Source organism: Microtus ochrogaster, chromosome 5 (assembly GCF_000317375.1).
Source record: "Microtus ochrogaster isolate Prairie Vole_2 chromosome 5, MicOch1.0, whole genome shotgun sequence".
Taxonomy (NCBI): domain Eukaryota; kingdom Metazoa; phylum Chordata; class Mammalia; order Rodentia; family Cricetidae; genus Microtus; species Microtus ochrogaster.
Window position 1 is genome coordinate 34,750,177 of NC_022012.1, and position 16,483 is coordinate 34,766,659.

General features: G+C 44.4%; 1 protein-coding gene across 2 annotated transcripts; it reads right to left on the reverse strand.

Annotated features, from left to right (window-relative positions):
- Nucleotides 1–350: 350 nt before the first annotated feature.
- Nucleotides 351–11,751, reverse strand: Crtam (cytotoxic and regulatory T cell molecule). Of its 2 annotated transcripts, none has more exons than XM_026779422.1 (5): nucleotides 11,609–11,751; nucleotides 8,090–8,173; nucleotides 5,532–5,678; nucleotides 3,046–3,135; nucleotides 351–1,213 (listed from the first exon to the last, which is right to left on the reverse strand). In XM_026779422.1, the coding sequence occupies exons 1-5, from the start codon at nucleotides 11,742–11,744 to the stop codon at nucleotides 1,083–1,085; spliced, it is 588 nt and encodes a 195-aa protein (XP_026635223.1). In that variant the 5' UTR covers nucleotides 11,745–11,751; the 3' UTR covers nucleotides 351–1,082. The 2 variants fall into 2 exon arrangements, with proteins under 2 accessions (XP_026635223.1, XP_013201652.1); XM_013346198.1 differs by having other exon boundaries at nucleotides 351–1,199; nucleotides 3,035–3,135.
- Nucleotides 11,752–16,483: the final 4,732 nt, after the last annotated feature.

Consider the following 16,483-nt stretch of genomic DNA (forward strand, 5'->3'; position numbering starts at 1 on the left):
GGGCGATGAGCAATAAGTTCATTCACTCTTGGAGAGGTGAGGAAGGTCCTCTGTGCTGCGTATACACTTTTCTGTAATCTTGTAAATGTTAAATATATATAAAAAATAATCACAGGAGGGATAGAAACAGGAGGATCTGATCCCTGCAATAGAACATTCACAGTATAGGTGTGTATAAATCTGCTTGTGCTCATGGGTATGTGCAAGTGTGCCCAAGTGTGTGCATGGGTGTGTGCATGTGATAGTTTCAAAATGTTTTTCTCAGATCCAAATAATGAGACATGCCTCACAGTGCACCAGAGTTTGCTATGTCCTCTGAACTGTTTTTTTTAATAGAAGAAAGAATTATCAATCATTTAAAACACAGAATCAAGAAGCACAACAACCTCTAGAAAGACACACGCTGTCTTTATGAAAGAAAAAGCCACTCATGAGTTTAACAATCTGTTAATTAAACGCATGGTTTTCTTCTGAACATGCTTTTGTCATGGTGTATTCAGGTTAAAAAGTTGTCTGCCAGGTTACCTCACATGGTTAGCAAGGAAGCCCAAGGAACTGGCAGCTGAATTCAGTCCTTGGGTTGTGAAGTGTAGCTCTCTAGGCCTTCATGTCCATCACATGCTGTGACATCCTGTTTCCCCCTAGCGTCCATGGGGCAGCTTCTGACAGCCTGTCTTGAAAGCGGGCTTCTGGTATCTCAAGTCTTCTTGGGTTCTTCTCATCCTTAAGTTCTTCTTGACCAGAAGGAAAGATTTAAACCAATTTAAATAGTTCTATTACAGCCCCTTGTCTAAAAACTGCTGTCTACTGCTTCCTTCGAGGTCAGACATTCGCTGGTCACACTGACCCTGATCCAAAAGACTTAGTAGAGCTCTCCGGCTCTGAGTAGTGTTAGTAATAATAGGTTCTGTCTGTTTTTCTTTCAATGTTCATGGCTTGGTTCTCATGTTGCTGCCCTGGCTCAGTGGCCACTGTCCTGAATTGTACTCAATGGACATTTTTTTTCCCATGCCACAGTTCTTACGTTCCTTTCCGGCCTTCTGCAGCTGCCCTGCAATCCCATCTTCTATTGCATGGCACACTTACACAATACTCTCTGGGACACGACTGTGCTTGCCTTCTAGTTTCCAGTGCTGTGCCTTCTCCTTTCTCTTTGTTTTGGCTCCCGAGTACAACCGCGTGATGTAGTTCATACAATGCTTAGACTGGGAAACTGAAAGAAAAACACATTACAGATGAGTTTTGAACAGCATTGCACCCACTTACTTGAAGCTTTTTGGAGGCCATGTTTTAGTTATTAAACCTAACCTGTAATAATTTGGCATATGTAAATGTTCTAAATATCAAGTTTTAATTAAAAAGAAACAACATAAGCTACATAAACAATATGCTAATCAACCTGAAACAAAATACATAGACATTTTTGCCACTTATCAACTGCAGAAAATGATACGTAGTCATCAGGAAACCACATAGTAGAATATAACAAGGCGTGTGTGGAAAAATTAGCTTGGGGCAGAGCTCTCAAAGCCTAGAGTTGGAGCTGGCCCCAGACCAATCTTTTGAAAACATAAAACAATATAGCTGCAACATTGGGTTTGAGGCACGGAGGCAGGAGAATGGTGCTTTGTATCTTCAAAGTCCACTCGATTGGATTGACAAGTTTCTAGAAGATCAAGCATGGTTTTGGGAGCATCTGTTGTTTTCTGGGAGAGTAGAGTAGGGGGAAAGCACCAATAGACAGGCCAGGGCAAGAGGACTAGAGAGCAAATGGGTTCTCTCTGGCCACTTCTGGTCTGCCACGCTGTGAACTGCCCCACTCCACCGCACTCTCCCCACCACAGTGGGCTGAGACCTTTGAACATTAGCTAAATAAATCCTTCTTCCCTTAGTCCGTCAGGTGCTTGCCACAGCAGTGAAAAACCAAGCCAAACCTGACTAACACAGAAAGAAAACCCTTCTGCTTATGAAGATGGCGAGCTCCCGCTGTCCCCATCTGCACAGAGTCCTGAGTGCAGGGGTTCATTCCATTTCCTTAAAACTGAACCATGAGGACATTTGCCTGTCTGGCATTTGGGGTGGGGGCTTTCCTTTCTCTGCTAAAGCTCATGATTCCCCTCTGGCTGTTTCACCTTCCCTTCCCCACCCCCCTCTCTATAGAGAAGCCTATTCTCTCTATATCACACCTTGGAAGGCCAAACTAAAATGAAAAGGCTTAGATGTCTTAAGAGACTAAATCCTATAGAATCCTTCCATCAAACAAATAGAACCAAACAGCAAAGCTTAGCACATTTCTTGAAATGCTTGGCAGGTAGAATAAATTAATTTTCCCAGAGGAGATATGGCAGGTAGAAGGTATAAAATTTTTGTCATGCTATTGACCTGCCTGGCTTCTGCCTACCACACACACACATACACACACGTTATATATTATATATTCCTGATTAATAAAAGTTATATATTATTTAACTTTTATTAATCAGGAATACACTTGTATGCATGTGGAAGCCCACACTCCCACCCACCCACATCTATACATTCTCCTTCCCCTTTAGGGACTTTACCACCATTATTTTGCTTAAAGTATTGCGATAAAGTTATCCAAGACACCCCAAATATTTCTCTTTGGATTAATTAAGCCTTGAATTCAGTTATTCAATGAAAATCTACTAGACACTCCATTTGTGCCAGGCTCCACGACAAACCTGAAGGATGCAGAATGAATTCGGTTGCTTTCTGACTAACAGAATAAAGCACAGGGTGGTACGGAAAGCACGTCATTGCCTGAGGTTCTGTGTGCGGAGCTGCACAGTGAGCCTGAGTGTGACGGCAGAGTCAGAACCAGGCTCCCTAGAGTGGGGGATCTTCTACTACATGAACTAATCACCACTTAATTTTTAAAGATAAATTTCCTTAAATACCATAAATCAGATGAAAATTTATCAGATCAAATAAAACTTTGATTCTATCCCCCCCCACACTTTCCCTATGGTGACTCATGAATGAACCTCATTGTTCAAGGGTCAGGCCACACACGGGACTTACTCTGGCTGCTATTCTCTTGGGAAGAAGATGTCTCTTCATTGTTGGATCTTGACCTGTAACTTTCTAGAGTTTGCTCCGAAATTTCACTTTCTGTAAGAAAAGAAAATCCCATTACTAATTTCTGACACTACAGACATCGTCAGAAATGGACCCTTGAAGAAGATGACAGCCTGGCCACTGTCGGCCTGTCATGACCTCCGGTGCCTCATGTATTCATTAGCGCAATTTTACAGTGCTTTCGGGGCTCCCAGGGGCACTGGAAGAGGAGAAGTCAATTGACAGCAGAACAGAGGCAAGCACTGCCCTTCAGAAAGGAACAACTGCAGTACATCAAGAGAATGATGGTGGCCAATCATTAATAGACCTTGAAATAATGTCATTTCATTTGCCTACTGCTTAAATGAAGCATCAGACCCTGCCTCTCATAATATATATATATATATATATATATATATATATATATATATATGTCAAATTATCTTTTACTTGATTTAGTTAGCAGACAAAATGTTGGGTTTTCATTCTGACCTTTTCATGCATATTGTGGTGATTTGAATAAGAATGAACTGCATAGGCTCATATACGTGACCGCTTAGTCATGCGGGAGTGGAACTATTTGGGAAGGATTAGGACATGTGATCCTGTTGGAGGAGGTGTGTCACTAGGAGTAGGCTTTGAAATGTCAAAACCCCACACCAGGTCCTGTGTCTCTATCTCTACCTGCCAATCAAGATGTAGAATTCTCAGCTACTTCTCCAGCTTGCTGCCACACTCCCTACTATGATGCTAATGGACTTGCCCTTTGAAACTGTAAGCCAGTCCCCAGTTAAATGCTTTCTTCTGTAAGTTGCATTGGTCATGGGATCTTTTCACAGCAACAGAAAAGTAATCAAGACACATATGCATCATTGAAGTTTTCTCTTGTTTTCCTCCCACATCACTCTATTGCCACCCTCCCCAGACCTCTTCTCCCCTCTCACTGTTCCTCCCCAGTCTTCCTTCTGCTTTTATGCCGTGCATATTTACTGCATGGGAGGGAAAGCATGTGCTATTCATCTTCCCCTCATCTCCCTCTCTTAGTCACCCCTTTGGGCCCACCCCTAATGAGTTATGACTTCATCTTTCTAGGTAAGCTCATACTAAGCTATCAGGAGTGATGCTTTTAAGTCTGAGATAGTTAAAGATGCAGGATCTTGAGTTGGTATAAAGAATTTTCTGTTACCAGAGCCCTTGGGTTGTATGTGACTAGGTCAGCGTTGTCCAGCAGCACTATAACCATCATTTAAAGTACTCCAGCCACCACAGTCCAAAAGGGGTGATGTTAATTTCACAATGTATTTTAGTTAACTGGCATACCCCAAATACCATATCATGTTTGAGTTTGAGTGTATGTATTAATTTTTTAAAAAATGGATAGTTTATCTTTATAGCCCATCTTGATGGAGACTCAAGACATGCCAGGGACTAGCCGGTCATCTTGTTGCCGCTGCCACAGATAGCATAGGGCTAGACAATTAGTCGAAATTGAGGAGAGAATTTCTTTTAGGCTAGTTTTTAAGTTTTTGATTTGTATATAATGTATTGTGATCATATTACCTCCATTACCTTTTCTTATGCTTCTTGCCCTCCTACTGACCCTCATTTTTCCCAAGTCATCCCCGCATCACCATGTCTTTCTGTGCATTTGCTGCTCCTGTGCAGTTGGTCACAGCTATTAGTGTTCATGATGCCAATAGCCCTGTCACACCTAGAAGGCAGCCTTTCATGGCACCCCTCCCCATTCTCCAGCTTTAACAGTCTTCACATCCTCATGAAGAGGGGCTCTAATCCTACATGTGTTTCTAGAATAAATTTATGGACTTATTCTGAATAACTTCTAAGGTCCTGTCAAGCTCTGTTACATGTTAAGTATATGCATTTTAATAGGTATCTTCTATACCACATATTTTTATTTTGATTTATTTATTACTATGGTATCATTATGATTGCTATTGTGTTGGTTTAATGGCATTGGAATGCTTGGGGGAAACGGCTGGTGTCTTATGGATGAGTGAAAATGAGTGTTTTCTTGCAAAATATGAATGTCATCACATGTTTATCCATAACTAGAACATAAGGAGACCAGGGATCACCCGTCCTGTAGACTCACACAGTCCTAGCACTGGGAATGGTCCCTGGCATGTAGTGGGCACTCAGTGAAGGCTCACTGAGTGAGCGGATAAATTGGCTCAGCATTTTGCCAACAAGAGCATCTACAGCTCGGCACCAACTCCCATAGCTACTTTAGCTTCTCTGTCTAACACTTTTCGAACACATTCCCCAAAGATTCATAGCCCATGTTTGGTAGAAAACAAATGATTGCTTATGTGAGCAATGCCCCTTCCTGGGCAGCTTGCACAGCAGCTAAGGGAGGAGATTTGATTGACAGACTCCCTCTAGCTAGCCATTGGGCTCTATGGACCTCGCTGGGTTCTCTGCCTACTCACCCTTCTTCCATATCACGTGTGCTTTACGGAGCTTCATGATGAAGAGTTGAACAATGATGAAGAGGATGAAGATGAGGAAGGACACCAGCGTGAGCAGCAGGATGCCACTCTTCCTCCTCTCCAGGCCTGTGTACCGAGCACTGGCTTCTGTGAGGAGAATGACAGGGTGTCAGGCAGTTTGGGTTCTGATCACTGTAGATGTGGTGGTTAGTCTTCCTTGACTTCCCCATCATGACAGACTATACTCTGGGACTGTGAGCTGAATAAATGGGCTTTCCCTCAAGCAGCTTTTGTGGGAATGTTTTATCATAGCAATGGGGAATGTAGCCAGGACAAAGAATATATACAGCACTTCCCCAGCTCAGCTCGGGAGATGGGTCATATTTACCCCAGAAGCCATGCACCACATACTTTTCAGTTCTCTGAAACAAGCAAATGGGCAATGGAGACAGATCAATCCCATGGATCACTTGGAAAGTTGTGTGTTATTTTCTCAAAGACATAGATATTTAGTTCTTTTTTGATTTCCAGAGAAAGCACACATGAATATTGACTTAAATTACAGTCTGGTAATTTTAAGTAGCTATGAGAATGCTTGTTCAACACAATGTAGTTCAGTAGCACAGGAGAATTAAGGGGTTTGGAAAAAACTATCCAAATAAAACAAAAGGCCATGCCCCTTGACTAGGCTAAATGTGGCCCTTGTAAAGGCGTTAGAAGATACATTTGACGAGCTCTTAAAAATCCTTCTGAACTAGTCTGTAATTCTGCCAAATGTCCTTTATCTCAGCCAACAAGTCCAGATTAAGGAATGGTGGCTATATGGAGAACACATACTTGAACCTGCCTAGGACATAATCCTTATGCCTTAGGGGATCATTTTTCCTTTATAAAAAGAAATACATTGAAAAGGAAAACAAAAGTAAGATGCACTAACTCTCAGAAGCATGTGTTTATAGAATAGTGTGTTTAAGAATTCAGAGACAAGTGGGGATCCCCAAGGCTGCATGCACTGGAGAAGCTTCCCGTAGACATCAGTCTTGGGGGAGAAGTAAGACCCTTCAGGTGAAGCCCCTGCTGCTGTGGAGTATTAAGGACCAACAGGACAGGGATGCTGAACAGGATGAAGCCTTCAGAGCATCCTGTGTCTTGCAGGGGCTTTCTAAAAGCAGGGCTGCAGGGGTAAGCAGCAGAGTGCACCTTGTGCAGCTGGAGAGCTTGCTTTGTATGTTATAGACTATTTGGGAACCCAGAAAGGCTCTCAGTACACAAGTGGGAAGGGCACAAGGGTATGTTTCCGTGATGCTAAGCCTGGACCAGAAGAGGAAGGGCTGAAGTCACAAGATGATAAGGGCCTATATTAAGGGCATAACTATGATCACAGACAAAACACCTGGAAGAGAACTCATGAGCCATCAGCGGCTACATGTGTGTGCATGTGTACTTGCATCTAGCTCTGTATCTGCACAGAGAAATGAAGGGTTTGGGTATGCATTGCGTTGAACAAGCTGTTTTGGGAAAAAGATGCCACTTGGGTTTTTAACATTGTTGAGTTTAGGAGAGAAGACATTTGACTAAAGACGTGGAAAAATGGAATGAAAGGGCGGGAGAGGACTCCGCAGATAAGGACACTTGCCGCCAAGCCCAATGACCTGAGTCTGATCCTGGAATCTACAGCGGAAGGGAAGAATCAACCATGCATGTTGGCTTCTGACCTTCACATGTGTGGCATTGCCCCCCCAACAAATAATTAATAGACTAAGTAAACAAATAAGTGAACAAACAAGTAACTGTGTAATAAACCTTAAAGGAAAAGGACCATGGGATGGAATTGAGACTGATGCTCGGAGGGACATTCTGTAAGAAGTATGGGAGTCTTCCATGTGTAGGCAGCAGGAAACAGCTCAGGAGCGAGTGAACTTTCTATGGACTAGGGAAAGCTGGGCAGGGACTATAACTCAGTGGTCAATGCTTGCCTAGCATGCGTGAAACCTTGGGTTTAACCCCTGAATACCGAAATTTAAACAGAGACAAGGTGAAGCAGTGGAATCAAGAAGACCCACATTTAGGAATTCAGAAAAGGGGCTGGAGAAATGCTAAGCAGTTTACTGCTCTTCTTAAGAACTGGCCTCTCCCCTGGAGGACCTGGGTTTGACTCCCTGTGCCCACACGATGACCCACAACTATTGGTAAATTCAGTTTCAGGGGCTCCAGCGCCCTCCTCTGGCCTCTGCGGGCACCAGGCACACATGTGGCACACATACAAACATGCAGGCCAACACTCGTATCCATTAAGAAAGAAACCCTTTTAAAACAAAAGAGCCCAGAGGAAGTAGAGTTAGTTAGCTGATGTGGAGACGCAGTGGTGAACAAAAATAACAGGACTAGGCAGTAGGATAAGGAAGTCAAGGGACAACTAAGGATGGGCCAGGGGAGCGACTGACTCGTTATAAGGGTAGAAAGGTCATGGAAAACAAGGGCTGAAGAAGGCAACTAGACATATAGCTAGGAGGTCAGAATAGCAAACATCTGTTCTAAGCCCAGTGGGTAACACTCACCAGTGGTCAAATCAGGGTCTTGAGTGGCATGCTTTTTCTCTTTCTCGTCAGTCTCTTGTATACTGGAATTTTCCATCATTGAGACTAAGGTGAAAATAAGACATGACATACACAGATCACATATATGAGACTTCTCCTGTAACGGCTCAGGCTTGCCTGTCCCTCTAATCCTCATGCGGACATTTATTTGCCATGTGATGGTGTGGGTGTGTGGGCCTTTAAGAGGAGTTTAGGCTCAGAAGGTTCCATCCACACAAAAGGAATAATACTGTGATAGAGAACACGTTTCTATTTAAAATATATCTAGTTTCTATGAATGGGTATTTTGTCTGTATGCATGTCTGTGCCCTACAGTGAGTGCCAAGTATCCAAGGAGGCCAAGAGAGGGCGTCAGATACCCTGGAGTAGTTCTGAGTGGTCCTGAGTAACCATGTGCATTCTGGGAACGAACCTGCTTCTTCTAGACGAGTATCCAGGTTTTTAACCTTGGAGCCATTTCTCCAGTTCAGACAAAGTTCACTTTAAGGAAGCGGCTTTGTCCCTCTTGTTCTCTCTTGGAAATACCAAACAGGTCCTTGCTGGCTGTGGCTCCTTAATAAACGGACCTCAATTCTGGGTCTCTTTCTCCATCATTTCCCAACTACCCCCCCCCCCCACAGCCCTGACTGGCCTGGAATTCAGTATGTAGATCAGACTACCCTTGAATTCACAGAGATTTTCCTGCTTCTGCCTGACTGGATTTAAAGGTGTGTGCCTGACCTCTATCTTATCTTTTGAGAAGGGCTATCTCTCACTGAACTTTCTGGACTAGCTGGTCAGCAAGCCCCGAGGAAATGCCCATCTCTGCTTCCCGAATGCTGAGATTAATGTGGGCTGCAGGGCTGTATATGGCTAAGGATCTGAACTCGGGTCCTCAGACTTGTGCAGAATATGCTTTACCCACTGGGCCAATGCGCTAGCCTCCGTGATAGGTTGTTCCCCACTACAGTTACCCTACCATGCTGCAGAATACGACAACTTACTCCCCATCTCCAACCACCCGTTGGCACTCAGCCAACCTCCCCCTCTGCCCGTCTCTCCCCTCTGAGTTTCCATCACTAATAATCTCAGTTTTATTTGCTTTTACTTTTAGGCCAACATTTTTTTAAAAATATTTATTTATTATTTGTACAATATTCTGTCTGCGTGTATATCTGCAGGCCAGAAGAGGGCACCAGACTTCATTACAGATGGTTGTGAGCCACCATGTGGTTGCTGGGAATTGAACTCAGGACCTTTGGAAGAGCAGGCAATGCTCTTAACCTCTGAGCCATCTCTCCAGCCCCGGGCCAACATTTTTAGCTTTCACATATGAGAAAGAACATACAGCCTTTCTCTTTCTGTGTCTGTCTTATTTTGTTTCAAAGCACTAGTCTCTCACAAAAATCGTCACAAATGGCCACAGCCTCCTTTGTCTTATTCGTAAAGGCACCCCTTTATTAACACTTCATGTGCACCGGGCAATGCAGGCGGTGTGTGGTGTCTCCCCTCAGCTCCGAGAGAGCAGGTTTTGAGCAGTTAGCAAAGGGCCCAGTCCTGAAGCAGTGGAGTAGCAGAGGCAACCAGGGAATTCCCAGTTTGTTTTCTATCTGGGGAACCTAAACCAAAGCCATTATTCCAGGCTTCCTTCCCAAGAGGGAACTATTAGGGAGGAGTCCACAGGATGCTTCAAGAGAACCACTGAATGATGGGGGGGGCACTCTGGGCTTTCTGGAGAAACTTGGGTAGGGATGCAGAGGATAAAGCTTCTAGGGTAGCACTAGAGTCTTGGCGCCAGTCTGAAGTCCAGGCGCCCCTGTTCTAGAAACAGGTTAAGCTGTGAGGCTTTGGAAGATGAACTGGAACAATAAGAGGGCTTTTCTGGAGTTTGGTTGCCTATGCTTCTAATTCCCCCTTCCTTGGCTGCAGTATTTTATCAGCCCGTTGCACAGTGCCACTATGTGGCCCCGAGGGGAATAAAGCCTCCGGCTCTTAAAAATAGATGTTATTAACAGTAATAAAATTGCAGAAATTGAAAGCCGAAAAGAATTTCAGAGACCATGTCTCTTAAACCCTAGGTTGTATACGAAAATGCAGAGCAGAAAATTGAGTTGTTCAGTAGTGCTGCCAAGCAATTTAAAAACATCCGGATTCTAAACACGTTTACAAATATTGAATTATTAAAGGAAGGATGTGGTTGCCTCACTCCATAACGTTTTCAATTTCCACCACTCTTCAAAAAAAAAAAAAACTCTGTGCGGTACATATTGTATTTTTCAGTGTTTAAAACCCCAAACATTTACTTTTCAATATTATTCAGGACATAGCATTTTAAAAAATATGATCTGATACTGAACACTAGAAACACGATAATGAGCCAAAGACAGTACCTTCCCAGATGGAATTACTATAGAGAACATGCAGGAACGCATACTCTCCTGAGGGAGGCTAACCATCCTGCTCAAGACACCAGGAGACTCACTCACTAGTTACTCACTCATTCATTCACTCATTCATTCATTCATTCACATGTCCATTTACTGGGCCTTTTCTGAGTAATACCCACTATTGGCAGATATACAACGCTGTATATAAAGCTAAATGAATTATATGATAATTTTTCCCAAGTTAACTAGTTTATTCATCATCTAAAATATAAGACTTTCTAAATTCTTCTTATAGCTCCATCCTGTCAAAAGTGACCTGTGTTCTCACAGCCAAGTAACCACAGATGTGCGTACAGAGGTGTGGAGGTCATTGCTATTGACTATACTCCTTTCCCCACCTCCTGCTTCTTCTCTCTCTGTGGGTGGGAAATCTCTGTGTTTGTGATGCTGTACATAGAAAGCCAAGAGCAAGTCTCCCACATGACTTCAGCTCTGTCTTTATCAAAACGGGAATTCACATGTCACGGTCATGTGTGTGTATGTGTGCCTGTGTGTGAATATGTAAATGTCTTGAGCCAAATATCTTTGAGCTCAAAAGGCCCCGTGACACAAGCTCATAACATAAGAATTCTTGACTTGACTTCATCCCAGGCCACCACAAAACTGCAACCAGTTGGAGGGGGTCTATGTGGTCTTACCAAAAACAAAAAGAGAGGGCGCTAGGGAGATGGTCTAGTGGGCAAAGCGTGGAGCATGCAAACTCACAGAAATCTCATGCACAGAGCCCCTGCCTATAGCTCCAGCACTGGGAGGTAGAGACAGGAGGATTCTGACAGGTTTGCGGACCAGCCATCTAAGCGAGATGCTGAGCTATGGGTTCAATGAGAACCTTTGTTTCAAAAACCAATCAAGCAACCACTCAGAAACAGGCAGGAGTGATAAATTCTTACATCAACCTCTGGTTTCCACACATGTATGTATGAGTGAGCACACCACATGTGTGCACACATACACGCCACACACATATACAAATCTTAAAAATATTCTTTCAATGTAGACAAAACATGTGCATCTCCAACCAGGCATTTAAGGCTTCAGTGATTTTGAGACTTACCCATGCTTGTGGGCTCCTGGGGGGCTTGAGAGGAAAGAGAGCTCTGCTCAGGGGCATCGGAAGCTGTTTCTTGATCTGCAACTAAAAAGGGGGAAAAACAAAATTCTGCAACCACTGAGATCAGCCTTAGCCACATCTTGCTCAAAATCATAGTGCACAGAGCCTGGCTGCTCCCCACTTCTGGGGGCTGTGCCGAAATGCAGAGCCTCAACTCTGTGATTTGAATCTGTACCCCGCTGTTTGCCCATCTGCTAGGTGACCTGGCTGAGAGTACAGCATACCGGGACCCCCGTGTGCAAGGACATTTGGCAGTCGCCGGCAAAGGGCATTTTGCTGTGTCCTTCTGCACACACCTGTCCATCAGTTGCTCTGTTTGTCCACCTGCATGTAGATGTTTTTCTATTTCCATGGGGAATATACTTCCATCTCAATGATCCATTTCTCTGGATGCAGAGCGAGCTGAATCTCAGTGCTGTTATCAGCATATTCCTCAGTGACGTGAGCAAGACGTTTAATTTATCCAGCACTGAAGATTTTTCCTTTTGTGTGAAATACAGTTGCTGGCTCTTACGTGTGTGTGTGTGTGTGTGTGTGTGTGTGTGTGTGTGCAGTAATAACTTCATTCACATAAGGTGTGTAGTACAATGCCTGCTACTCAGCAAGACACTCACTAAATGTTCTGTGTAACATGAAGAACTGTTTGTGGATCAGTCCAGAGAGACAGCTTGGCTCATTCTCATCAGTCAATGAGAAGGCTGGCATCCAGGAAGACTGTAATGTGCAAGCATGTAGCTGTGCCTATCAACGACACTATGTGACAGATGGGCATTGTCTCCTGAAGTTTATGGATGCTTCTCAGTATTCATGTAATCAAAGAATTTTCTGTGGTTTAAAATCGCTATTTTAGTAACTAAGCATACGTAATTTTTAAACAGGTGTTAAAAAAACCCGAATTGCAGGTGAAATCTTTGAGGAAAGCAGGAAGAGTTACAGCAAAACCATTAGAGAAATAATATTTTAGAAGTTCCGTTTACCCATGGTGATACAGTTTTGCTTGTTTGCTTTTTGAGACAGTATTGCTATATAATTGCTTTTGTTGGCCTGGAACTTGCCATGTAGATCAGGCTGGCCTCAAATATCTGGTGATTCTCTTGCTGAATTATTGTATTTTTATTTCAAGCAAGATGACTTGGTAGAAATAACAAAATGCAGAAACTGCTGAGAAACACATTATTTTCTCTTAAACTGGGCATCGAGAATATTTAAAAATAAAAAAGCAGTCATTTTCTTACATAAGTTTGTAATGTGTTTTTCATAAAACTATGCAATGTTTATCAACATATTGCAAACTTATTATTTTAAAGTAACCACGTATTTTAAATTTCTCAGTTTTAACTACTAATAGATAAATATTAACAGAGCCTATAAAAGTTCTTTGTGGGTCTCAGTTATTCTTAGGAGTGTGAAAGGTGGGCTGGGGTGATGACTCGGTGGGGGAGGGGAGTAAAGTGCCTGCTGCATAAGCGTGGGGAGCTGAGGTAGCATCCCTGGTACCCAGGTGCAAGCCAGGACAGCACGAGCCTGTGCTCCCTGCACTCCAGGGAAGAGACTAGGGGACCCTCATAGCTCACTGGCCAGCCAGTCTCGAACCAGTGACCCCTAGGTTCTGTCATGTCTCAGAAAGTAAGATTAGATAGTGACTGATTAGATAGCCTCTGGTCACACACACTCGCCTCTGCCTGCACCGGCATACTGCTCGCATGCTCACGCACATACACACACACATGCACGCGGGCATGCACATACATACACACATGCATACACACGCATGCACACGTGCATACACACATGCACATACATGCGCGCGCGCACACACACACACACACACACACCTGAGTGTGGAGGGCGATGACATTCAAGATGTTTGAGAACTGTGGCTCCATGCGTAAAGCCCCACTCCCACATTAGTGATGGGAACTAAATGCCTCTCATTTGCAGTTCCAACCCGAGGAAGCCAACCAATCCCCAGAGAATTTAGCTCGTCTTCTTGCCCTGCTCTCCAGAAACACTGTGCATTCTTAGATATGACACATTCCTAGACAACTCTTACGTTCCCTGCATCCCACCCAGAGGACAGAGTAGATGAAAGGGCTCAGAATGCTCACTTGTAAGTGTGCTTTAAAGCATTTCCTGATAGTAAGCTTTTTTTTTTTTTTTAAAAAAAACTGATTGTGTGAACAAAATATTTGTACTATCTCTGTGGCTCATCAAAGGAAAAAGATAATAAGCAAATAAAAGCCACCGATTGCTGATACAAATGACCCACTCTGAATATTTGCTGGCGATCTGGAATGGTTCTAGATAGCCGATAGGTAGCCGTGATGGCTATTATTGGTTGTCAACTTGGTACCCTTGCGAAGAGGGGGCATCATTTGAAGAATTCCTTCCATCGGATTGGCCCGCAGGCATGTCTATGGGGCATTGTTTTGATTGATGGTCGATGTGGGAAGGTTTAAGCAAGGGATGAGCAGTGCTACCTCTTGGCGGGTGGTCCTGGGTTCTATAAGAAAGCAGACTGATCAAGCCATGAGGACAAATCAGTAAGCGGCTCTCCTCCATGGCCTCTGCTTCAGTCCCTGCCTCCTGGTACCTGCCTTGAGTTACCTCGGTGATAGAGTGTGAGCTGAGCTGTAAGATGAACTCAGCCCTTTCTTCCATTAAGTTGTTTTTGGTCAAGGTTTTAGCACAGCAACATGGAGGCAAACTAGGACAATAAAGAAATATTAAGCTAAATTAAAGATCCAAGAAAAACGTCTTTCTTACCCAAATCTTCAAACCGGAAGGGGGCCACCAGCTGCCTTCCTTCCAGGCCCTTGTGCCGGATAACGCAGTGCACTGTGGAGTTTCTGCTGTACGTGTGGACCGTGAGCGTGCTGGTGGTGTTGCAGGTTTTCCCGTCAGTTTCAAATTCATGGTGGAGCCCGCCTACACAACAATTTGAAGAGACGGGAAAGGTTGTGAGTAGTAGGGTAATGTAAGTGCTCAAAGTATGTCTGAGGTCGAGGAGGTTAAGATTTCATGAAGGGATTTCAGCCTATGGTTTCTTGGGACACAGCCACTTGATAAACAGACTAGCCTGTGTACACACACTATGACGTTTCCAATTTTATGACCCGTGTTACATCACTTAATTTAGGGAATTTTGTCAGTTTTTAAGACATCTTATAAATAACTCACTTTATATTTCTACTCTGATTGTTTAAAGATTCGTGATTTGAGATTAGCTTTTCAACATTAGACAAAGGATTGATAGTTATGAGGCCAAGTTCTCTGAAGCTGATGTATTGAACGGTGTCTTTGGGCATCTGTCACCACCAGAGGGCACCATAACATTTAAAAATCTCTTGGAAATTGAAGCAAGAAAGAAAACAAAGAAACGTTTCTCTCCCCTACTTACCATAGACCTCCAGACCACTCCCCAGCAGCCAGGTGACTTGCGGAGGGGGCTTGCTCCTGTCTGTGGAGCATTTCAGTACAACATGTTTGTCTCCATTCTGACGTCTGACCACCAAAGCTTCCACAGTCGGCCTGAAAGGTGTCACTAGAAGAAAATGGAGTTTTCTGTGCTGAGCTAGTGGCAGGTGTGTCTGCGGGCACAGGTGCATGTGTGGGCACAGGTGCATCCACAGACACAGGTGCATCCGCGGGCACAGGTGTGTGTGTGGGCACAGGTGTGTCCATGGGCACAGGTGCGTCTGCTGGCACAGGTGTGTCTGCGGGCACAGGTGCATCCATGGGCACAGGAGCGCCTGTGGGCACAGGTGCGTCTGCAGGCACAGGTGTGTCTGCGGGCACAGGTGCATCTGCGGGCATAGGTGTGTCCGAGGGCACAGGTGTGTGTGTGGGCACAAGTGCGTCTGCGGGCACAGGTGTGTGTGTGGGCACAGGTGCGTCTGTGGGCACAGGTGTGTGTGTGGGCACAGGTGTATGTGTGGGCACAGGTGTGTAGAGGCCAGCCATGGATGTCAGCCTCACTCTTTGATCACCGTCTGTCACTGGATCTGGAGTTCATGGACGCAGCTAGATTGGCGCGCTAATGAGCTGCAGGGAGGGACCTGTCCCTTCATCAGTACTGGAGTTAGAGATGCCTGTGCCCAGCTTTTATGTGGGTTGTGGGCATCCCAGCCCAGTTTGTCAGGCTTGCACGGCAAGCACTCTCCCAAGTGTCAGGGTCTCCATCCACCTGGTCTGCATAGGTTTGCTAAGCACATCACCTGTGAATCTTCACCTGGGATTGCTGTAGAATAATTATGTAATTCCTGGCTACATTTCTTGTTTAACTTTCCCCAGAATCCTGCCATTTTATGCTTTCAAAGAACCAGGCTGGCTGAAGTCAGAATGTTTGTTCCCGAGCATGTGGCCAGTTCCCGAGAATTCCCAAAGAGACATCGTCAGGAAGGCAGACCGAACGTGGTGTAACGCCACAGGCTTGGTTGCCAGCACACTAGGGAGCGACCCGACTTTAGTCCCGCCTGTCACCAGCTAGCTGTAGAAACAGACAAGCCCTCCAACGTCTTGGTATGTCAGCTGTGACACAGAGACGTTGGCGTTTTAGCTCTAAACATTTGCACGTCTGTGCAAACAGGGGGCGAAGCACAGTTCTTTTACCCCTCCTCACATCAAAAGAGCATTTCCATTACCAAGGACCCGCAGGTCTTTTTGTACTGCTGTCCTGGAAGTCATTTTCAGCTGGACTGATGTCTTCCTTCTTCCAATTCCACTTTTGCATTTTTCTTTCATGGAGAACCACACTTGTATGCATTTATTGAATTTATCCAGACGTTGGGAAGGAACGGAACAACTCTAGGCAGGTTC

Excerpts from the sequence above, each read along its gene's own strand:
- Crtam (XM_026779422.1), bottom strand. The coding sequence starts at position 11,744 with ATGTGGCTAAGGCTGATCTCAGTGGTTGCAGAATTTTGTTTTTCCCCC. Across the intron at positions 5,679-8,089 it reads AGACCCTGATTTGACCACTG|AAGCCAGTGCTCGGTACACA; the intron begins GTGAGTGTTACC and ends TTCTCCTCACAG. Across the intron at positions 3,136-5,531 it reads ACACGTGATATGGAAGAAGG|AAAGTGAAATTTCGGAGCAA; the intron begins GTGAGTAGGCAG and ends CTTTTCTTACAG.